This window comes from Serinus canaria, chromosome 8 (assembly GCF_022539315.1).
Source record: "Serinus canaria isolate serCan28SL12 chromosome 8, serCan2020, whole genome shotgun sequence".
In the NCBI taxonomy this organism is placed as follows: domain Eukaryota; kingdom Metazoa; phylum Chordata; class Aves; order Passeriformes; family Fringillidae; genus Serinus; species Serinus canaria.
This window is the reverse complement of record NC_066322.1, coordinates 15,395,512-15,417,502: the sequence shown is the minus strand read 5'-3', so window position 1 is coordinate 15,417,502 and position 21,991 is coordinate 15,395,512. Positions and strand designations below refer to the sequence as shown.

Here is a 21,991-nt window from a genome sequence, read left to right as displayed (position 1 = left end):
AAGTTAATGAGAATACACTAAGGAGGGGTGACAGTGACTTCCAGCAGAACATTGTTTTTGTAGAACAGAATGCAGGAGAAACCAAGACAAAGCCGGAAAGCCAGAAGGGACTCATTGTGGTGATGAGGCACATCTATTGCAGTCATTGCTCCATCCATATTTCGGAAGTTATGGAGAAACCTAGTATCATGTACTGTATTCACACCAACAGTTACAGCCCGCCCCGCCGTGCACCGGCACCAGCGCGGGGCGGCCCCGAGCGTGCGCCCGCCCCTTCGCGGCACCCGTAGGAGCGCTCGGAGGCCCCGCCCGCTGCTCTCGGGATTTAATTACGGGAGCCGCTCGGGTGCGCGCTCTCCGGCACTGCTGCCGCACCGCCGACATGGCGTCCACCAGCCGGTACGGGGGCGAGCTGGGCGCGGGGGGCCCGGGGGAGGAGCGGGAGCGGCTCCGGCATTGCTCCCGTCCGCGGCACAGACAGAAGATGGCTGCGTCGCCTCTGCTACCTCTTGGGGACTGACCGGCTGCCATCGCCGCTCTTGCCCAGCCCCGGTGCTGCCGTTTCAGCGCGGCTCTCGCGGCGCACCGGCCCCTCTCCGCTGTGCTGTTTGTCGGGGCCGTTTCTCAGGGCGGCGGGCGGTCGGGCCTCAGGGCGGCCGCGCCTGTTCGTGCGGGCCGGGCTGGGCCGGGCCGGGGGCTGAGCTCGCCGCCTCTGCGTCTTCTTGTCGCTATTGCTGGGCAGCGCTCCGAGGAGACGCCGAGGCTTTTGGGGGATTGATGTCCTCTGTGCGGAGCTCCTCGTCAGCCACAGCTCGATGCGAACGGCTACTCGGCCTGGTCTGTCCCCTGAGCGCGGCTGTGGCCTGGCCGGGCTGGGCCGTGCTCTGCGGGCCTGAGGTGGTACCGAGCTCGTCCCACCGTGTCCCGCAGCCGGGCACCGACAGGTGCGGCCCCCGGGTCCCTCGTGCTCAGCGCTGCCTTGGGCCGAGGTGCAGCTCCCTGGCCTGGCTCCACCTTATCGGGGCCTGGAAACTGCTTTTAGGCTCCCACCCTAAATCCGTACCGGCACTAGTCAGCGAGCAGACGGGTTTCGGGTTCTGAATTCTGTCCTGGAGACATACCGAATTTTTCTTTCTAGTCTGAAAGCCCACGGAACACACTGAAGTAACTCTGTAACTCCTGATAAACCTGTCCTAGGATCTAGGAAGTGCTTCCGAGTAGTCTTGCTGCAACTCGGGAGTTATTTGCCGAGATGGGCCTTTACACGTGCCATGCATTTTCCTTGGCTTAGTAAATGAAACCTATTGCAAGGAGTACGGCGTATATGTGTAGGAAGATAAACCGAGTTAAATTGGGATGGGAAGACAAATTTTGGCAATGTTTTATGAAGGTAAAGTCTGAAATAAATCATGGTTGGTATTCTTTGAGGCATCTGGATGTTTTTTTTTTTTCCTTTTGCTTGGTGTGTCACTGCCTTTTATGTAATGCCAAATGTCAGGTGATTGTGAATGCTTTGTCAGCAGTGTTGATATATGAAACTTGTGGCTGGGAATAGAAGGAAAGTAGTCTAAAGAGCTTTCATGTACTATTTTGAACATAATTTACATCTGAAGATGTGTTGACATGCTTTCTGGAGGTTTTAATATTAATAGTTATGTTGATTTTCAGTTTTAGTTTCAGGTTGCAGACATTTTTGTGAAGAGTCAGTGGATTAAAATGTTCTGGGTTTTTGTATTCTAGACTCATTAGAAATATCTAAAAAATGAAAATTAAGATGGGAAGTATAGGTTAGGCTGAATTAATGGCAGAAATAACAGTGGAAAATGGGGTAGCAGAGTAATTCTATTGGGTTTTTTTTTTACAATTGAATGGATTTATAAATTTTTTTTTGCCTAATCAGATGGAAGTTAGTAGTCATGATAAATTTTTTGAGATCAACTTCTGTACTCTGTGCTATTAAGCTTGAGAAAAATGGCTTTGTTGAATACATGGATTCCAATTGTAAACACTTCTTACTCCAATTCTGAAATAATTTGTTTTAGTCGAATAATGTAACATATTGTTAATACGAAGTATTTAGTTTTAAAACATTTGGTTAGAAGTAATTGGTTGTTACTTTAGTCAGTAACTAAAAGCTGTTTATTAAATAATGCTAATGCTTTATGGAAAGTTGTAATTATTGAAGTTCCATGGGTGTGAAAGAGTTCCCTGTTTTCAGAACTTCTTGTCATGTAATTGCCTTAGGAGCTTAGATTATTTTTTGTGAAGATTTCACTATGAATTGCTTAATTTAAAATTGAATTTATTCTTCAAATACTTAAAAATAAACCAGCGTTTGAATTAGGAATTTTCCAAACATACCTGTTGTATGTGCACTACTTCCTGAGTTAAGAACCTGGTAAATAATACTGTTCTGAGTAGAAGGAGTGAAAATGCTCATTTGGAATGAAGAAATCACTAACTTATTGGGAAACTTAATTTAGCAGTAGTTTGAGTTACACTGCATTTAATCAAGTTTGTTATGTAGATTTTTAATGTTTTGATTTGAAGTAATTTTGGTACAAGATACATTACAAGAAAACTGGAATTTAGACAGTCTGAAGTCTTGATTGTCAAATGTTGTTACAGCATTCATATAAAAAGTGCAGCTCAGGTAATCAAGTTAATATTCTATAATTAAGGTCATTAAGTGCTGTAGTGTTCCTATCATCAAGGAACTCTTTTGCTTTTGATACACAGCTTGCTTGTTTAATAGTCATGAATCCTTCTCGTTTGTTTCTTAGTTTGGATGTACTTCCGAGGGTGACTTGCCCAAATCATCCAGATTCCATTTTAGTGGAGGACTACAGAGCTGGTGATATGATTTGTTCTGAGTGTGGGCTAGTAGTAGGTAAGTAGTTATTAATATTTTTATAAATTACCATGTAACCTAAATGATGTGTGTAGGTTTGTGCCCTCTTGATGCCTAAGTGTGGGTGCTAGATTTGATGGGTGTGTGTTTGTTTGTTTGTTTTGTGCTGTCCAGTCCCATATTCTGTTTTTATTTATGACTCTTCTTTCATTCAGGAAAGTATAAGAGACGTTATAAAAGCTCTCTGTGAAATAACTTGCTTGTAAGAAAAAAAAAACAGCACAACACAAAAACCAAACCCCAACCAACCTCAGTTTCCCAGTAGCTAGATGTTATCTTCTGCCCTGAAGATTTATCTTTATATGGTTGCTAGTGTGTGTTTGTTAGTCGCTTCTCCCAAGGCTTTTAAGACTGTCCCAAATTTTCCCACTGGAATTTTGTGGAGCACATTTACTTGGTTTCTGTAGCAGCAACTTCCACAGACTAAACTGTATTTCTAAGTATAATGGAATATTTAAAATGAAAGGCCTGTTAGGTGTTGTCTTTTGTTTGAATGAGAAAAAGGAAGTCGCCATAAAACCTGCTGCATATACATTTTTATGTATCTTTTCTAGGATGAGCATCTTATATGCCCCTTACTGTCTTTATCCCTTTTATCATGGGAAACTTTCCATGCTTGTATTATGATAATCCTTTAAACTTCATTGATTTCTGTTAATTTGTTTTTGGCCATTATGTGAAAAAATCCTCCTTGAGGAGGGTACGTGTTTGTGTAATTCATTCAGTGCTGCTAAATATTTCAAATTGTTTATATCTGTCTTTCCTTGACTATGGTGATTTTGTTTTGCCTTGCTGAATTTAAAAATTTTCATTAAAAGCTGAAAGTTAAGGAATTTGTGGTGAAGGTAGTACTTATTCAGCCAAGTAACTAAAATAGTTGCTTGTTTTTATGCAAAAGCAAACTTCCACATAAATTGTTAAAGTAAAAGTTAAAGCATTTAAACTTGAGTACCAGTTTCCTTTAAAATTATGAAACCCTTTAAAACCTCTAAAGGAAGGGTTATAACTGCTTTGTTAAAAAGAAGGGGTGGTTCAAATTGCATGAATTCTGATAAGTCAATTAATCAGAATAAATTTGCTGGTTAAAAATTCAAATATCGACAGCAGTATTTCCTACTCAAATATGATAGTAAGCTTCTAAGTTACTGCTTAACAATACTTTGGTGCACGTTCAACCATTCACGTGGCTGTCACAGAGATTGAGCAAAAGTTTAGAAAAGCGCATCTTGATCAGTTCATAACTTTTAAGATAGTTCTGGTATTGGGAGAAGAGGAAAAGCTTTTTCTTCATAAATGTTATTTTTTGGAACTTGGAATTTGTCATAAGTCTCACTTCACGTACTCTCTTACCTAGTCTCAAGGAATTCTTGCGTGAAGAGCTTATCCTCTTTTTTTTCTGAAATAATAGAATTGGTGAATTCTTTAGTTCAAAATGTTAGCAGTTTCAATGAGCAGGATCATTAGAATATTAATAGAAACTGTTTCTGAATTGAGTTTTTAATGTGTTTGTAATTGTCATAGTGCAGTTTACCACCAACATTACTGGTAGGATAAATCTTTTTTAGGTAAGCATTCTGTGGCTTTCTCACCAAAAGGCTTTAATAGCATTGTGCTGATTGTTCTCATTCTGTGTTGCATTCCTTCAGCTATTTAGCTTGCCTCTATGTGTCCAATTCCTTAGCTAGGGTATCCAGCAGTTAATTTGGAAAACCAATTAAATAGGGTGACAATAAGTAATTGAAGAGAAGTGACCAAAGAAAAGTTAGAGCACTAAAAATTTTCTCACCTGGTCTGATAAGAAATTTAGAGAAGGTGTAAACGATATCCAATCCTTGATGGCTGTTTTCTGGAGATGCTTGTGAAGTAGGGATGTTTTAAAGGAGTGAAAACAAAATCTAGCTTTCATGTGTTCCGAATGCAGCTTTCCTGTATTTGTAGCAGATTCCATGAGACACGTTCTCCTTAAGAGAGTAATGATTTCATTTCCTGTTTTTACATAGGGAAGTTTTGTTTCAGGGCTTGCATGCATTATGATCACACGTGAGCAGAGCCCACTGAAAATACATTTTGGGATGGATTAAAAGTCACTTCAGGGAAGGGGATCATTTAAAACAGTTAACCCACCTCATGCAAAAATTGTAGACAGAGCTAATAGTCCTTGACTTAACTAAGAGTATTTGCATTTGATGTTTTTCTTGCTTGCTATGGTAAAGTACTGAAGTTGCTTTTTTATGCAAAGAGTGGAAGACTGTTATATGTAGAACTGTGTTGTAGGATAAAATAGCTGGTGCACAGATAGTTTTCAGGTTTAAAATCAATTTTCTGGGAATAGGAGATTAAATCATTATTATTAGCTTGCATTTATCAGTTGAAGGGTAAAGTAAAAGAAAATTTTAGGGGAGCAGGAGGCCAGGACACAGAGGAGCTGATCTCTTTATCAAGTGGATTCCGTATTTTAGGCAGACCATTGTGTTGCAAGTACTACTTTTTAAAGTGATTTTTGAAAAGTTTTTTATCGGAGTTGTTTTCTACTTACAGGTTTTATTCTTAATGTCAATAAGATTGAAATTTAAGTTAAATCTAGTATGCTGGGTTTTTTTGCACAGTATTTTCCATGTGTTCTGAATAAACTGGTGTTTTGCTGTGCAATATTAAAATAATTTAATCTTGTAATGTCATTCTGGCTGAAGCTGGTGTTGAGAGTATTATTGTTTCAAAATACTGCTTCATTCTCCTAAAACCTCTCATCTGCCTTTTCATTATTACTTTTTGTGGATTAGTTTGTGTTCTGTCTTTTCATGGTAATTATTTCCAACTTGTTAACCTTTCCTTCTGCTAATTGCTTTTTACTTGAAAGGCGCTTGGAGACCTAAATTATAATCATCCATGAAATTTTGATATTAGTGTGGATTGACATGCATTTGAGACTTAACAATTCTGTCCAGGTCTATTTGCTGTGACAAGAATAGTGCTTTATTATCTCTACCTTCCTGCAGTCATTTTAAGCTATGTGCTACACTAAGGGTTCATGGGCTGGTGGGAGAGTTCATGGACGGAGTTCTTAGTTCTGTGTTCATTTAAAATGTTCACCATATCTCATTTTCCAGACAAGGTTGGTGGGGGGAAAAGGGTGTTCAAGAACAGAGGGCTAGTAAATCCTCTTTCTTGACAGGCAGATATTTTGCTTACTACCTTACAGGCTGTAAAAAGGCTGGGAATCAGCTCATATGCCAGAAGGGGCTGAAGAAAGCAGAGTGTAAGTGGAAGACAAAGCACTGAATTTTCTTGGTGTAGCAAGGTGGTGATGTGAATTTCAGAGGAGGATAAGAACATGTCTGGTGGCATGTACTGCTATGTAGTATCTCAGGTATAAGGAATAACTCAGGTTAGGAATACCTTTTGAAGACATTCCTTAAACTTCTATGTAGATAGCTTCATTAAATGTTTTCTCAGTGTGCAGGAGTTAAGCAGTGAGGAATTTATTTTCAGTGTGTAGTAAGTGATTTTCTCGAACTGGTTAGCTATGTCTGCTTCACTAGGCAGGTGTGGCTGGGAGGAATGGTGCTCTTGTGTGGATCTGCTTTGGGGAGCCTTCTTTGATAAAAAAACAGGAGTCTGTTTCCAGTTGATGAGGATCCTTGGACACATATCAACTCATTAAAGCTATGAATCAGATTATGACCAATATTCAGACATTTCTGTCATGTTCTGTGTATACCTGGGTGTTCAGTTGAAGAATTTTAGAGAAAAATATTCAGTAGCCTGTTGTCAGTACTAAGGCTGTTACAAATATGTGTCTGAGGATTTGTTTGGCTGATACTTCTGACAAGTTTGAGATCAAAATGGTGCATTGTAAATTCAAATTGATGCATGAAGAATAGGTAAGATTTGACTATACTACAGGTGTATTTTTTTTGCTTGGCAGTATAATAAACAAGTAGGAAGGGGTTTCACAATTGCCTCTCAACTGGCCAGTTCATTACTCAGGATATCTGTCATTAGGGATAAGATTGCTTGCTTCTGTATAGCTGCTTGTTTTTTCTGAAAACCAAAGAATCCTTTTATTTCTTTTCAGCTGTTTGTAGTATCCAGTAAGTGGGGAAGGTGCTTAAGTACTTCTGACTTGCATCCAGTAGAGGGCAGTTACAGCCATAGGGGAAAAAATCTTTTAGTATTTGGCTGTATGTCCAGGTTTACTCCTTTCTGCAAGTATTGTCAGTCCTTAAAACATTAATTCTTGATTCAAAGTACTGCTTAAAAAGTAGGCAAAAATCTTTAGATATGGATGTGTATTAGCAGCCTTTACATGCTTGGTGTCCAGACTACTAAAAAGTGTGTGACAAAAGTTGGCCCTTGGAAAAAGACTCTCTGCATTCAGAGGAAAGCTAATTATAAAGGATACTGATGCTTAAAGGCATTCTGAATACTCTTGCATGAGCATTCACAGATACTTAATACAGGAAATTTATGATATGAAGAAAGTAACCTGCTTGCCTTTCTCAGCCAGCATTTCAAATAGTCTAACTAAATAGTTAGACTTTCTTTCTAAATAGTTTTAATTCTAACCCTTTCAGCTTGAAAGGTGAAGGGTGATGCTTGTAAGCATTTGGCAGTAATGCCTGTAAGAGTGGAAACTGACTTTAGATGTTAGAAGTTAGCGTCTTTTGTCGGGCTTGGTAATAAGCATTGCTCTTAGCATGACATTTCCTGGAGGGTGGAGGAAGCTTTCTAGTTAGTGGGTTTTTGGCTAGTGACCTCAGGTATTTGAAGGCCACTACTTCTTCCATTAGGTGCAGTGCTAGATTTTTCTAGTAACAGTAACATTTTGAATCATCCTATTTAGGGAGTGGTACTTAACTTGCTTCCTTACCAGGCTGACATGGTAATTAGGCAAATAAGGGCTGGAAACAGTGTGAACTCCTGTGATGAAAAAAGAGTCTCAAATACACCTTTGATGTAGGGTAGATCAGGCACAACATTTTAAATTGAGATTGTGTAGTTTGGAGCATCCTTCACACAAGTATTTGAGCTGTTGATCTTTTGAAGGCCTCAAGTCCTGGGGAGGTCTGGTCAGTTGGCCAGACTTGTCCACCTGATCATTTAACATTTCTACTCTCATTTGCTTCTTCCAAAATTATTATGCAAGCTGATGGCTTCGGAAGCCTGTAAGTCCTTTTAGATTTGTCATCATTTTGATATGCAGGAGCTGCTAAGCCTTTGTTCTTGTAGCAGTCATTTGCCTGAGGTGCTATACTGTCTGATTCAATCCATAGTTGCCTTTTGGTACTGATGTGATACTGTTGATATCTGGCAACTAGTTAAAATCGTCTGTGGCTTTTTTGTTTGTTAGCTTGTGGGGGTTTTATGTTTTGTTTAGCCATCTGAAAGCCTGCTTTAGTTATTTTAACTGTCTTGTGAATAGACTGATGATGCTGGTTGTGATGATGAATTTGTGGTGATGACAATCATTGAAAACAAGATAACTTTTACAAAGAATACTAGTCTTAGTCTTGCTAAGGACTAGAAAAAGCAGTGACTGTAAAACTATATGTTCATTTATTTTTTCCCCCTCTCCATGAGTTTATTCTGTGGAGCATTTAATACATCTGGTCCTTCATAAAAATTCTAAGGCTGAAAAATGGAAAAAAAAGTTGTGTGCTACCATATGGGGCAGTATGTAAGCTAATAAATAGAATGTTGGAGTAGATACACCTGGAGTACTGTGTCTAGCTCTGGGCTTCTCCATACCAGGAAGAGAGAGACTTGCTGGAACAAGTCCAGAAGAAGGTTGCAAAAGTGATTTAGGAGTTAGGAGGGTCTTGAGAGCTGAAGCTTGATCTCACTCTGTTCAGCCTGGGGTTCTGTGCAGTTTCATGTCTTTTTCATTCTCCCCAGCTTGAAGCCTGCTCCTTAGTTTTTACATTGTAGTTTGTCACAGTACCTCATTACTCTGCCTAATCAGGAGCTGACTGAAACTTAAGTGTAATCATATATATATATATATATATATATATATATATATATGTATATACACACACACACATATTTAAATTTGGCATTGTAAAATGCTTTTAATTAAAAGTATAATATATGTGTTCACTAGGTGGCAGCAGATTCCCTAACTAACCATGAGAATGAAACATTCTCTACTAACAGTAGGTATTTTGGGTCTTCAGAGTGCAAATCAACTTTTAATACTGTAATTATGTTTAAATTAAAATATTAGTTAACAATATGCAGAACTTAATGCAATGTGCAGCTAACATTACAGCTCCTCTGAAAAGAACTTAAGAACATGGCTTCTCAGCAGTGTTTCAGGACTGGATATGGAAGATGACATTGCTCATGAATGTCATCATATTTCTAGTTTTGGTTAGAGATCTTCAGTTGTCTTCTTATAACAGATAATGCAAAATGCAGAAGGAGAAGAAAATACAGATGTTTAATATAAGTTACCGTAAATTTGATGTGTAGATATTTCAAACTAAGTTTTAAAAACTGCTCAAAAGTCTGTTTTAATTTTTGAGTCTGACCTGAGTTTGGTTTTGCATTTCTGTAGCACACGTTCTTTGCATGTATTAGTTGTGAAGAAAAGTAACCTTGGCCTGAGGTTTTCCATTCTGAGTAGCACTTCTGCATCTTATTAAATGAGCTTTTCAGATGGTGAGTAACCTGAATTTGGTTACCAACCAGGGAAGTTGGCAGTGTGTGTTTGCACTGGAGCCTGTGTGTTACTCTGTTAGATTGTATTTTAAAGAGACGCTGAACACTGCAAGAGTAGTTTATGAAAATAAATGGAGCAATGGAGAAAAATCCATCTGTTCAGAAAGATACTTTGGGATATCAGCCTGGAGATGCATTTCACAAGGATTTGGTCCTGTAAACTGTTTTTGTATGTATTTCAGAGGAGGAAGCTGAGGAGGTGAACTCATCTGTTAGAGGAAAATCAAATAAAGGAGCATCTAATGCGAGTGTATCTAGTGAAGCCCTCTTGTTCAAAAGGACTGCCTCAAAAGGAAGTAGCCAGGAATATGTGGCTACTCCCATCCTTATTGCAGTTCTAGAGGGTTCCCCAACCAATATAAAAATGTGAGAAAGCAGAGACAACTGTATAATGTACTTAATGGGAGCTTTTTTACTCTCATGTTGGGCTGTTGAACCCGTATTCCAGCTTGGGAAAGCCAGTCAGTAGGGCATGACCTAGCAAATACAGTTTAGAGCTTGAAATCTTAACTCAGGACCAGTTTTCAAGGCTTTCTTACACTGCTTTTCTGAGACTAAATTTAGTATTTTAAAGTTTTGCTTTGACCACTTAGGGTAGGGCTTAATTGCATCCGTCCTAATATCACAGTTCCAAAGTGTTTTTTATGTATTGAAGAATTAAAGATAATAAATACTGCATTTTGTTTCTTGTTGAACGGGATAATCCAGCTAATCATGCTTGTAGCTGAACATGTTTTCCATCTATGGAAACCTGTGGGCTTATTTGTTCCATTTTCATTAATACTTCTAGCTTGTGTCACACTTTTATAGAAGCCTTTTGAAAGATGGAATGTGCTGCCTAGGATTTCTGTACCTTTTCTGTGACATTGACAGATACAGCAAAACTTCTTTTCTGTAGTAGCAGATTTCTTGGCAAAATGAAGATATTTGCATACTGCATCTTAATTACACAAATGCTTTATGTTCAGTGATTTGTTCTACTTAATCTTTTCTTACTCTGACATCGTAGTCTCCATCTTCTGTTTGTGGTGTGTTTATCAAAGCAGGCAGTGATGCAGAACTTTTTTGTTAGAGCAGGAATGGTTCATAACTCACAAGAGGCAGATCCCTGAGTGAGTCATTTAGGTCATTCCCACTTGTGTGGAAAAATATTACATCATTGCTCTGTACTCAGTGTTCTATTTATACCATGCCAGAATTTTAAGTACATTTTGCTTTTTTTAGATGCTGTAAACAGTATTGGGGGTTTGTCTAAAAGTAAAGTTACTGCTAGGCCATAGAAGGAGCATTACTGAATCAAATATTTACAGAGAGTCCGGGAGTCAGAGGAGCACACTGTCTGCAAATTCAAGCTTGCCAAGGGTGTGGGGGTTGACCTTTGTAGCAGAAAGAGTAAAAGGCAGCACAGATTCATTCTCTCTGTAACCCTGTAGCTTTTCGTGGTTGTTTTTTTTTCTTCTCCCTCTTGGGTTTTTAGACCAGTAAATCAAGGTGGAGCCATAGTTGTGAGCAGGTCTGACAAATATTGGTGAGAACACCTTTAACCTAAAGTGTTGTGTGGGTGGTTTTTTTTTTTTTTTTTTTTTTTTTTTTTTTTTTTTTTTTTTTTTTTTTTGTAGCAACTTCTTTTGGTTCATTCACAGCTTTCAATTTCTAGCAATCTCCTTGCATAATTTTATGTTAAAAATTGAGTTATTCTGTCAGAATAGAGTCCCCTTGTATCCCCCAGGGAATTATGCAGTTACATCACTCTGTCCACACCTTCTGCATTTTCTCCTGTTTCAGATCTTATATTGTTTGCAGAGTGCTTTTTTCTGCCTGTTTTCACCAGGTTAAATCAGCCTCTGTGATTTCATTCTAAGACTTCCATACTGTAACTGTGCAGTCAATGCTACTTTTTTTTGCAGACATTTCTCTCACAACAAACTTAAACATTGATAAAGTTGGTGAATTTTCCCTCAGGTTTAGCTGAGGATACCAATTATTCTGAAGTTTCTTCTGAGCAGAACACTAAGAAAAGTGTTTTCTTTACTGCAGAACACTAAGAAAAGTGTTCCTTTTGTGTTATTTTGTACATGTGTTCTTAAAAATTCTGTAGTGTTGCTCTGGAGGCAGCACCTTTGTGATGCAGCTTTTATCAGATCTTTGAATACAATGAACTGTGCTGGGTTTGGGGCTGGGGTTTGTGTTTTCTTTTGTGTTTCTTTTTTCCCCCCCAAGTTTCTGTTGTTGTGTTTACTGTAGGGCTTTTGCCTGCATCAGAATGTTGGTAAGAATTACTTCTCAGACTGGTAAGTTGCTGTAGGAAAGGTTTAGGTGAATGTGGAATTAAGAGACAACTTCTAGGAAAGTTGTTTCATTCAGAAAATGTGGTGCTTTTCCTGTTTATTCTGAATCTGTACTGAAAATCTTCCAGTTATAACAGGGCTGATTGTGTTTAGGAAAAAGTAGTTGAGTATATATATTTTATGTTGATACTGTCAAGCATCTTGAAATTGGGCAGGATCACAACTGTCTTCACGAACAAAAATTGAACTGCAAGGTGTCATCAATGGTGGGTTAGAAGGTACAAAATTGAGAGTACAAAGGATCTAGAAATTATTCAAGAGAAGTAATTTACTATAGCTTGATGGGATTGTGCATGATAGGTAATTCATGTGTGCACTATTAACACCTGGCAAGTGTAATAGAACTTGTTAAGTTACAGCAACTGATTCATTGAGAGCAGTCCACAGGCAGTCCTGACTTCAGCTTGAAATTGAGATCTTGATTCCTTTTGTGTATTGGAAATGCCATGATGTTCTTAATGGATAATCCATAAAGGTGACAGTTTCTGGTTTCTGGATGCATTTCTTTAGTTATTTATGTCTTCTGTGCAGCTCTAATTGCATTTTTTTGCCATTGTAGATCCTGAACATTCCGGTTTGTTGTCCTGACAGTTACTGCTGTGTTTGGGAATGCCAGCAGACTGCCTCCTTAGAGTGCAGAGCTCAGATGCCTGGCTTAATGTTTCTTGCAATATTTTAAAGCACTTGTGTTGCTTTGTGTTCTCAGGTGACCGGGTCATAGACGTGGGCTCGGAGTGGAGAACGTTCAGCAACGACAAAGCAACCAAAGACCCATCTCGAGTTGGGGATACCCAGAATCCTTTGCTCAGTGATGGCGACTTGAGTACAATGATTGGCAAGGTAACACTGGAAATACTAAATTTTACTGAGTGTTTTTATTTCAAGTACCAGATGATACTTCCATAAAGAAACTATACAACATATGTAGTTTTGAAGAGTTTTTCACCTGAACTGAAGTTGCATGTTTCAACAGTCTATAAAATGTGGCCCTTTCCTGGGTATAGAAGGAAAGGGCCAACCTTTGCAAAAAACCTAAAAAGTCTGCAGTGCTGTGGGGTTACTTGCTATGCTTAGATATGTTGCTATAAATAGGAAAGGTGATGTTGCAATTTTAAAAGAAGTATATTTTGACTTAGCAAGTGTATTTGAGGTGATTCTGAAATTAATGTTGAGATCTTAATAGCTAATGCTGCCTTTTTTTGGTAGTAAAGTCTGTATCAGATTCATATTGGGGACCTGGAGACCACATTGTGCATGTTCTTTCAATTAATGTTAAAGCACTAAATGCAGAATTCTTTCATGGTGTGAATGCCTCAAAGGAGAGTATTCAGTCTATACTTGGGTTGAAATTTTGTGGTGCAGTTATATCCTGCTGTTTCTCCTGAGAGCAAGCAGGACTAGTCACACAAATTCATTCCCTTTAATGAAGCAGTGACACAGGTAAGTTTTAATTGTTGTACTTTCTTCTTCATATTTTACTGCAAGATCCAAATTAATTTTTTGTGGTTTTCCTGAATGTTTCATGAAAAGGGGTGCAGTTGCTGATTAAGAACACTTTGCAGCTTTACGTGTTTTCTCAAAAGTTTTTGTCCCAGTGATGTTGCTCAGATGAAGTGCCTAAATATGTATGTATAGGGCAGTGTGCAACATACTTTTCATCCAAGAATTCTTAAAAGCAAAGAAGTCAACAAGTGAATACTGATGGGCAGCTAATTTTCACCATTAGTGAAAAAGAAATCTTCTCTTTGAGGAAATGTCCAAGTAGATTATTATGTTTTGGGCAATTCCAAGCATTGCTGCCTATCACATTTTAGGATTATAGGTGACTTTTGGAGTACATTCAGAGAAACAAATTTCTGCAGTGTTTCATTAAAACATGGGCATTGTGAAGTGGCTCGGTGAAGCAGTGTTGTAGAAGTCACTGGAGTTCTAATACCACCTATAATGCATTAGAAAGATTGTAGTTCAGAGGGCTTGGATTTCTGTTACTGATTTGGTCAGCTCTGATAAAGATCTATTCGTTTATGGACAGATGGAGAAATGGACTGTTTGCTCCAGGTTCACATTGTTTCTCACTCTTGGCTGTGTAAATACGAGGCTTGTTTCTGGGAGCTCGTTTTAATTCAGTCAGTAGAATGACCTGAGCACCTTCTAGAGAACTGTGCAGGTTCTAATCTGCACATTGGAAAAGACAAAAGAAATTTCAGCTGAAGACAGGTTTTGTGTCGAGGTGATCAGTGACTTGTGCTGTTAACTCCCTTCCCTCTGGACGTTCAGGTCATAATCTGGAATAAAGAGGGATAGCGACCTTAGTGAGAGAATTAAAGAGACAGGAACTTGTATGAAAAGTTTGTTTGCCCATGAAAACTTTCAGAGCTGGACATTTGCTGTGAACCAGAACATCCCAGAATAGGCAGGAGCAGAGTGCCATTCCATAAAGACAAGATGAGAGTTTTAGTTTGGCATGATTTAACCCGTGAGAACTGAGTAAAAAGCGCTGGAGCTGCCAGGATTGTGTTTGATAGAGGGGGCAGTCAGTTCAACTGTGGATACTTTTTTGCACAGGGAGGAATTGCAGAAGAGGTGCATTATTTTCTATGGGAAATTGAGAGTCCCTGTGACAAACCAGGATGTTTTCTGCGCAGGAGTTCCTGTGTTTGTCTTGCTGGTAAGCAGGAGCTTTGCAATGTCAGTTCCTTGATGTGAGCTCTGTATCAGGGACTGCTTTTTTTTTTTGGTCATTTGGAAGGAAGTGAATGACTTTTTATCAGAATATGCTGGAGACATCTCCTGTCAGTGCAGAAAGGGCATGAATTTTGCAGCAGGGAAGTAGTACATTTCTCAAGCAGTCAGCTGAAGTCCCTCCTGGCAGTAGGTTGGGATCTGGATTGACCTAGATAGACACAGTGGTTGAGCAAGGTTGAAATTGGTGTAGTCTTGAAGAGGGTAAGTAGTATCAGAGTGCAGAACAACCTTTGCGAAGTCCAGAGAATGAAACAAGGTAAAATTATTATTTTCCCAGTTAACAGCAGGTTTTAGAAGGGCCTGGAGTGGACCCCATATTTGTGTGCCAGAGATGGCTTTAACCTTTCATATGGGACAGGACCAGGGCTATTTCTTTCTGCTTGAGGTCGGACTGCAGATAATAAAATCTTTACAACTGACCTTCTCCATCCTTGCAAAAAACACCCCCACCAGAAAATCCCCTAAAACACAACCTGTGTTGTGGGAAATCCAAAAGAGAAGGACATTGATAATTCTCATGGCACGTTATGTTAGATCTGCTGCAGACTCCTGGGAACGGAGATGGAAATGGAGTCTCAACCAGTTACATCAGTATTGCTTTGTAACAGTAGAGGAAGAGGGTCAGTTCTGCTTCACAGAGTGGTTTGTCTGTCTTTCCTCTGGGAAGGCAGGAGGTGCTGCTCTGGGGCCCCTTCCTGCTGGGATGTGTGGTCTGTATGTGTTAGCTGCTCTGCCTGTGCAAAGGGATTAATTCCTAATTGGTTTTAATGCGTAAGGAACCCATCTGTCTGAGGCAGCAGCAGCCTGCATTGGAACAAAGATTAACTTGCCAGTGAAGAGGAGGGTGAATAGCATAGTTGGTGGTGCTGGAAGTGGTTTGAATTCCACAGACAGGTCTTCAGGATACTGGCACAGAGCTGTAACTCTGAAATTAGATACTGTGTGCTGCAGTTGATCTGATTACAATGCATATCAATTGGAGGCATGGTGAAGTGTCACATTAATTGTGACTTGATTGCCAGAATGTTGTAGCTATTTCTAAAACTCTAACATAAGATTAAAGAAAAATAAATAACTAAACAAGCATCTATTAGTTTTGCTTTGATACAGGGAGCTGAGGAGCTACCTTCTAGGAATCTAAAAGCAAACTGCAAGTTTTGTTTCCTCTCTTGTGGAAAATGTCTTTTGTCACCTTTGCTAGTTAATTGATTCCTTTTTTAGTAGTAACTGCAACTCCAAGAGAATTTATATTGGTTGAACAAAGATCTAATGCGATCTCTTAGCACAGAGTTCCTATCCTTTGATCAGATTATCTCTGAAAGAAAGCTGGCTTTTGTAAAACTGCATGGCCTGAATCTGGAGGTGCTATATTGATAACAGTGCTATATTGATAAACAGAGAAGGTATCAGGGGCTGATGATTGAAAAAGTAGAAAGGATCCATCAGGCTGATCCATATGAGCTGGTTGTACTGGGCAAGAAGATTGCTGGATCAGGGGGCATGCCTTGGTGCTGTGCTTAAGCACAAATAAGTAATGTGGGTGATACTGGTCGTACTTTCTGCTGCTGTGGGGAAATACTGGAGTACAAAGCTGTTGAATGCCAGCACTGTAAACCTGACCTCCACTGAGCCCCTTCAGAGATTGTCACTGTTTACTTGACTGCATTTTTTCACTTTAGTTACCTTGAAGGGTGTTTCCAGGATTGTATCCATGAGGTTTCTGTTCTGTTTGAAAGCAAACAGGTAGAACTCCTGACTCAAAGGCCACAACAGTAAAACCACATGATGCATAAAGTCAACTTCATTTCAGTTAAAACTGTATGGCTTCTGTCTTTTTCCATGAAGGGAAAGGATCTCCTAACATGGTTGTCAAGGGCTGAAATCAATGAAACATTGTCCCTCAAAGCTCCAGAAGGAAAGTAGGTGATGCATTTAAATAACACATGCAGGGAGATTTTCTGTGGTTTATGTAAGCAATTGAGGTGGAAGAGAGTTTTCCACCCCTTTTTATAGTTGTGAGTTTTATATTGGGCATGGCTCTTGAAGAGGGCTCACATCAGCAGAGTAAAATCCTTGTTTAGTTTCATTCACTCCACAGCACCTAATAGATGTGGGTTTTGGTTTGTGGTTGTTTTTGGTTTATTTTGTTTGTTTTTTTTTTTTTTTAATTGTTTTGGTTCTCCTTAACCAGTGGACCAAGGAAAATCCTGTGGTGAAGGGGAGTCCTTGCTGGCTCCAGGACAGAGCAATATTTCCTGGTAGATTAATCTCTGATATGAAGCCTGACTAGACCAGGACCTGGGGACTTGCTGTTGTTTGTGCTCACTCTTCTGGCATCTACAAGAGTTTGAGCTCATGCAGTTCCATGTAAGCATGTGTGCATGGCACTGGTCTAGGAGGCTGGGATAAACACAAATGTAATACACTGCAGGTAACAGGGGTATGACTGATGGCCAGCAAGGAGCCTTTTGACCTAAGACTTCTGTATACTTTGGGCCAAGAGAAGTTTTGGCATAATTTTTGAATGGAAGGCCTAGTATTGCTCTTTGTGGCCTGAAGTCTTGTACTTTATTCTTGCTCTTTGTTTACCTTTTCATCTTACTGGGAATCTTTGAATAGCTGGAGGTGTTCATCCAGCCGAGGAAGTAGGATTGTCTTTGGAGCAGCCCTGTGTTGTGCTGGTGCCAGGATCATGTCTGGGTGCTTATTTTGTATTAAAGGATGTTTGGAGTAGTAGGAAAAAGCCATGAATGGTAGGGAGACATATGAGGAGGGTTCTGTGCTGAAGTCCTCAGTTGCCACAGTGAGTCAAGGTGTGTGTGTGAGCACCACAGATGGTGTCTCAGCAGGGAGGGATCCACTGGGGCTGCTGGAAGTGGGGTGTCGTTGAGGCCTTGGGCATGGGAAGGGGAACAGTGTAAGTGAATGCTCAAGAGTGAGTATTATTACTGCACAACTGTTGGAACCCATGCCTTGAATTAAAATGTATAAAGCTGGAAGATGTTTGCTCTTGAAGTGAGCAGGAAGTTGCTTAGTTGCTTGTATTATTGATGATGTAAATTTTTCTTTTCAGGGCACAGGTGCAGCAAGTTTTGATGAATTTGGGAATTCAAAGTACCAAAATCGCAGAACTATGAGCAGCTCTGATCGTGCGATGATGAATGCTTTTAAAGAGATTACGAACATGGCAGACAGAATCAACCTCCCTAGAAATATAGTTGTAAGTTCATGTCTCCCTTCCTTAAATTGTTCTGGCATTGACTTAGTTAGCATAATATAATGAGCACATGAATTTTTGATATTGCTGCTAATTAAATGGCCTAGAGTTAATTAAATTTCATCTTCTTGCGTTGAAGGATCGAACAAATAATTTATTCAAGCAAGTGTATGAGCAAAAGAGCCTGAAGGGGAGAAGTAATGATGCTATTGCTTCTGCTTGTCTCTACATAGCCTGTAGGCAAGAGGGTGTTCCAAGAACTTTTAAAGGTAAGTTTTCAGTGATACAGATTCAATTTTGCTATGAAGGAAAGGTTTAGTTACTGTCACTGTAGGAGGCTGGTTTTCTTATTCCTGGACTTTGTCAAATTGGTTGTTCTCAGCTGTAGCTCACCTTTGAGGGGTGGGTAGAAGGGTCTGTGAGAATTTGTTATATTTGTTGCTCTAGGGCATGAGGGTTTTAGCATTTAAAAGTTATTTTGAGTGTTGGTGAAACTTAAAATTGCTTTGATCAGAGCATGGTGGAGACTGGTTTAACTGATTTAACTGAACTTGAACCAGCAGTTCTGTAGTAAATCTGTGCAACTTTTCCCTACCAGAAAAGCAATTCTCTAGCATTCAGTACCAAGTTTCCCTTACTAAGTGAGCTGTATTAATTAGTGCCTTGTGATAAATGTGCACTGACTGAAGTTTTACAAATGGTCAGAGCTTATTTAGTGATGGTGGCCTTCAGGACACTGGCCTTCATTGTGGGTCTTAATATATTGAGACTCAAGTTTGATTATTTTTGGGGGCAACAAATGCTGTGAAGCCTAAGATTTAATTTATACTCTCTTTTTCAGAAATATGTGCAGTGTCCAGGATTTCAAAGAAAGAAATAGGCCGGTGCTTTAAACTTATTTTGAAAGCTCTGGAAACAAGCGTTGATTTGATTACAACTGGAGACTTCATGTCACGATTCTGTTCTAATCTGGGTCTTCCCAAACAAGTACAAATGGCAGCAACACACATTGCCCGTAAAGCTGTGGAATTAGATTTGGTTCCTGGAAGAAGCCCTATCTCTGTAGCAGCTGCAGCTATTTATATGGCATCACAGGCTTCTTCAGAGAAAAGGACACAAAAAGGTAAAACTTGACTTTTTTTGGTCTTTTTTGGTTTGTTTTTAGCTTGCCATGTCTGTCTTCTGAAAGAAACTTCAGTATTGTGGTAAAACTTGGATGAGGTCTGTGCAAACAGTGATAAGCTCCATTCTAACTGCATGCAGCAAGGACCAAACCAGGATCTCCCAGTCCCCAGAATGAACATGGAGTAATTTGCTACACTCAGTGTAAATTGAGTTCATTTTTTTCTGTCATTAGGAGTCAGATTCTTGAATGCAGTGGACCAGTGCATTCACATGAGCCTAATAATTTAAGTTCACATATGCTAATATTTTTGGGTGTGTTTTTCTGCACTAAAATATTCCAAACAGGAACTTAGTGGCAGTTGCAGGGAGCACTTGGGCTTTGGATTACACTGAATCTTTAATCATTCCTGCAACCAGGGAATTGCCTGCTTTAGTACATGGTCCTTGACTTAAAGTGAGCCTGTGGTAAAGATGGAAAGTGTGGGATGGCAAGGTTTGCTGTGGACCAGCTGGGGCAGATTCCCTTCTGGTAGGGTAGCCTGTGGGGAGCCAGTAAGGTGTTCAGGGCTCTTGAGCTGCAGAGCAGCATGGATCAGTTCCTGGACTCAGGGAAATGAGGCTACAGGGCAGTGATGTCTGGGGGAAGAAGTTTGCTAAGGCTGCAGGGGGTAGAACTTGATGTAAGAAATGGATTCAGGTGCTCCACTGAGTTGTCCAGTCCAGATCAGAAATGTTGAAAATGTAGCTATTTCTTAATTGACCATTCCTTTTGGATAAAGAATAGCTTTTATCTGTCAGGTTGTGGTGTTTTGTTCTGCATTTGTAATTGCTTTTGTCCCTGGAGCTTCTATCCTATTGGCACTTTCCTGGGCCTGTGAGTGATCTGTAGCCCAGGAAGTTCAGCACCTTCATCCTTGCTGGCTGTCAGCTACTGGATTGCATCTCTTAAGAGTGGTAATTAAAATACAGCTGCTTGCCATGGATACCACAGCTCCACACTGCTCCAGTGTTTTTGGACACTGCTGAAGGCTCTCATGCAGTTCAAGGTTTAAATTCCTGACTTTACTAACTCTTGAATAAATTTAGGTTTCTGTGCATCTCAAACAAGTGTTCCCTTTGCTTGTTAGACAGTGCTGTGTGCCTCTGCCTTACTTCTTGGTACATTTTGAGGTAAATGTATTTCATGCTTAACTGAAGGTATCAGTTTTTATCTGTGGCTCAGTTTTTTGCTTGTTTTTGCTTATATTTAGTCAAAGCATAAAAACGAAGTTCCAGAAGTTGATGATTTGGTAAAATAATGGTGGTCATATGTAGTAGATGTTTCTAATTACTTTTACACTCTTGTCCTCTTCCAATTTGAAGTTTGTTATTCCACAATTTATAGGTTAAGCTGAGCTGTGGCACATAAGGAGACAGACTTATATATCCAAAATATTAGTCACCACAGTTAGTACCGTTTCTGCCAGGCTTTTGGGGGAGTTGCAAGTGAAGCAAGTGTCCAATGTCTCTTGATAAGTTATGCTTGCTGGTTTCTTGAATACAAATGGCAAAAGTAAAAACTAACAACTTCTCTGCTTTTTGTTGTAGAAATTGGTGATATTGCTGGTGTGGCTGATGTTACGATTAGACAGTCATACAGGCTGATCTATCCTCGAGCTCCAGATCTTTTCCCAGCAGACTTCAAGTTTGATACCCCAGTAGACAAACTACCACAACTGTGAGATTGCAGAGGGTTAATTTCTGTTGACCCCCCCCCCAAAAACCCAACAAAAACAAACTCTTTATTTTTGCCTATAATAAAGGATGTACAAAGTGTTAATATTGGGTCTTCGTGTTGTGGAACTGAAGGATATGGAGATGGAGCATAACTGCTGGAAGGCAGCATACATTCCAAGGGTAAACAAGCTGATTGTGTGGCATTTTGTATGTATATATTAGTGGAAGTAAATATTTAATACCTGTTGCAACAAATTTAATTTGATACTGTTGTACTTATTTAGATTTTTTTTGTAGGGATCTAGTAAGATGTATTTTGGAGAATTTAAAATATTGTGTAATTCCCAAATAAACTGTTTTCCAAAAACACCATCTTGTGGTATGACTGCAATGTGACATGCTCGTACTGTTGTACATGCTGAGAACAGGAATGCAGTCCATGGAATGGTGGAGTGAGCTTCATACTTGTGGGCTTGGTCACAAGGCTGCTTAAATGCTCACTTTATGGACAATTTCTGATCTCTAGAGTGCTCTGGTAGGTGTAGGGAGCTGTAGTGTGGGTGCTTGCACCCAGAATGTAAACAGTTGCTGAAAAGCTGTTCTGAGTTTTGCACAACTGCTGCAGAATATTTCCAAACTGGTTGCAAAAGGATTAATCCCATCCTTGGCACAGTCTTCCTGATTCTCAGTGTCTCTGCCTTGCTGCTGTGAATTTGAGGTAATGACAAAGCAGCTACTGAGAAGCATGAGGACTCACTTTAGTTGAATTACTGGTAACTGTATGATGCAGTAAAAAGTATTTATAATGTAAGTTTGTTAAATTTCTGTCCTGCCAGCCCACCCAGCAGTCTGGCTGGCCCTGTGGTTGTTCTAAGTGAGCACTTGCTGTTTGAACTGATATGCCAGGTGCTGAGTGAAGGCCTGAAGTTGTTCAGCCCTGCCCAGACTAAGAGCTTTGAACACTGGTTGCCTCCTGACAGTGTCCCTTTGTGTACAAAGCAACAAATGTGCTTAACTGTGAGTTTTGTGGTTTTTGAGATTCTGTACCACAGGTGCAAATGCAGTTTAACTACACAAGTAACAGCTGAGGGGTCAGCTTGCTGCACATCTGGTCTAAGCTAGCCAGAGGGAAGGCTGTGTCCAGTGCTATTGCACTCGCTAATTGCCAGCAGCTCTCACTGTTTGTTTGCTAGTTGAGCTTTAATC

General features: G+C 39.8%; 1 protein-coding gene across 2 annotated transcripts; it reads left to right on the top strand.

Moving 5' to 3' along the window:
* Positions 1–276: 276 nt before the first annotated feature.
* Positions 277–20,888, top strand: GTF2B (general transcription factor IIB). 2 transcript variants are annotated; one of them, XM_009088563.4, is made up of 7 exons: positions 277–399; positions 2,784–2,890; positions 12,689–12,822; positions 17,801–17,947; positions 18,084–18,213; positions 18,786–19,067; positions 20,657–20,888. In XM_009088563.4, the coding sequence occupies exons 1-7, from the start codon at positions 383–385 to the stop codon at positions 20,788–20,790; spliced, it is 951 nt and encodes a 316-aa protein (XP_009086811.1). In that variant the 5' UTR covers positions 277–382; the 3' UTR covers positions 20,791–20,888. The 2 variants fall into 2 exon arrangements, with proteins under 2 accessions (XP_009086811.1, XP_050833176.1); XM_050977219.1 differs by lacking the exon at positions 277–399 and adding an exon at positions 709–1,390.
* The last annotated feature ends 1,103 nt before the right edge of the window (positions 20,889–21,991 follow it).

Excerpts from the sequence above, each read along its gene's own strand:
- GTF2B (XM_009088563.4), top strand. Across the intron at positions 17,948-18,083 it reads ACCTCCCTAGAAATATAGTT|GATCGAACAAATAATTTATT; the intron begins GTAAGTTCATGT and ends CTTGCGTTGAAG. Across the intron at positions 19,068-20,656 it reads AGAGAAAAGGACACAAAAAG|AAATTGGTGATATTGCTGGT; the intron begins GTAAAACTTGAC and ends TTTTTGTTGTAG.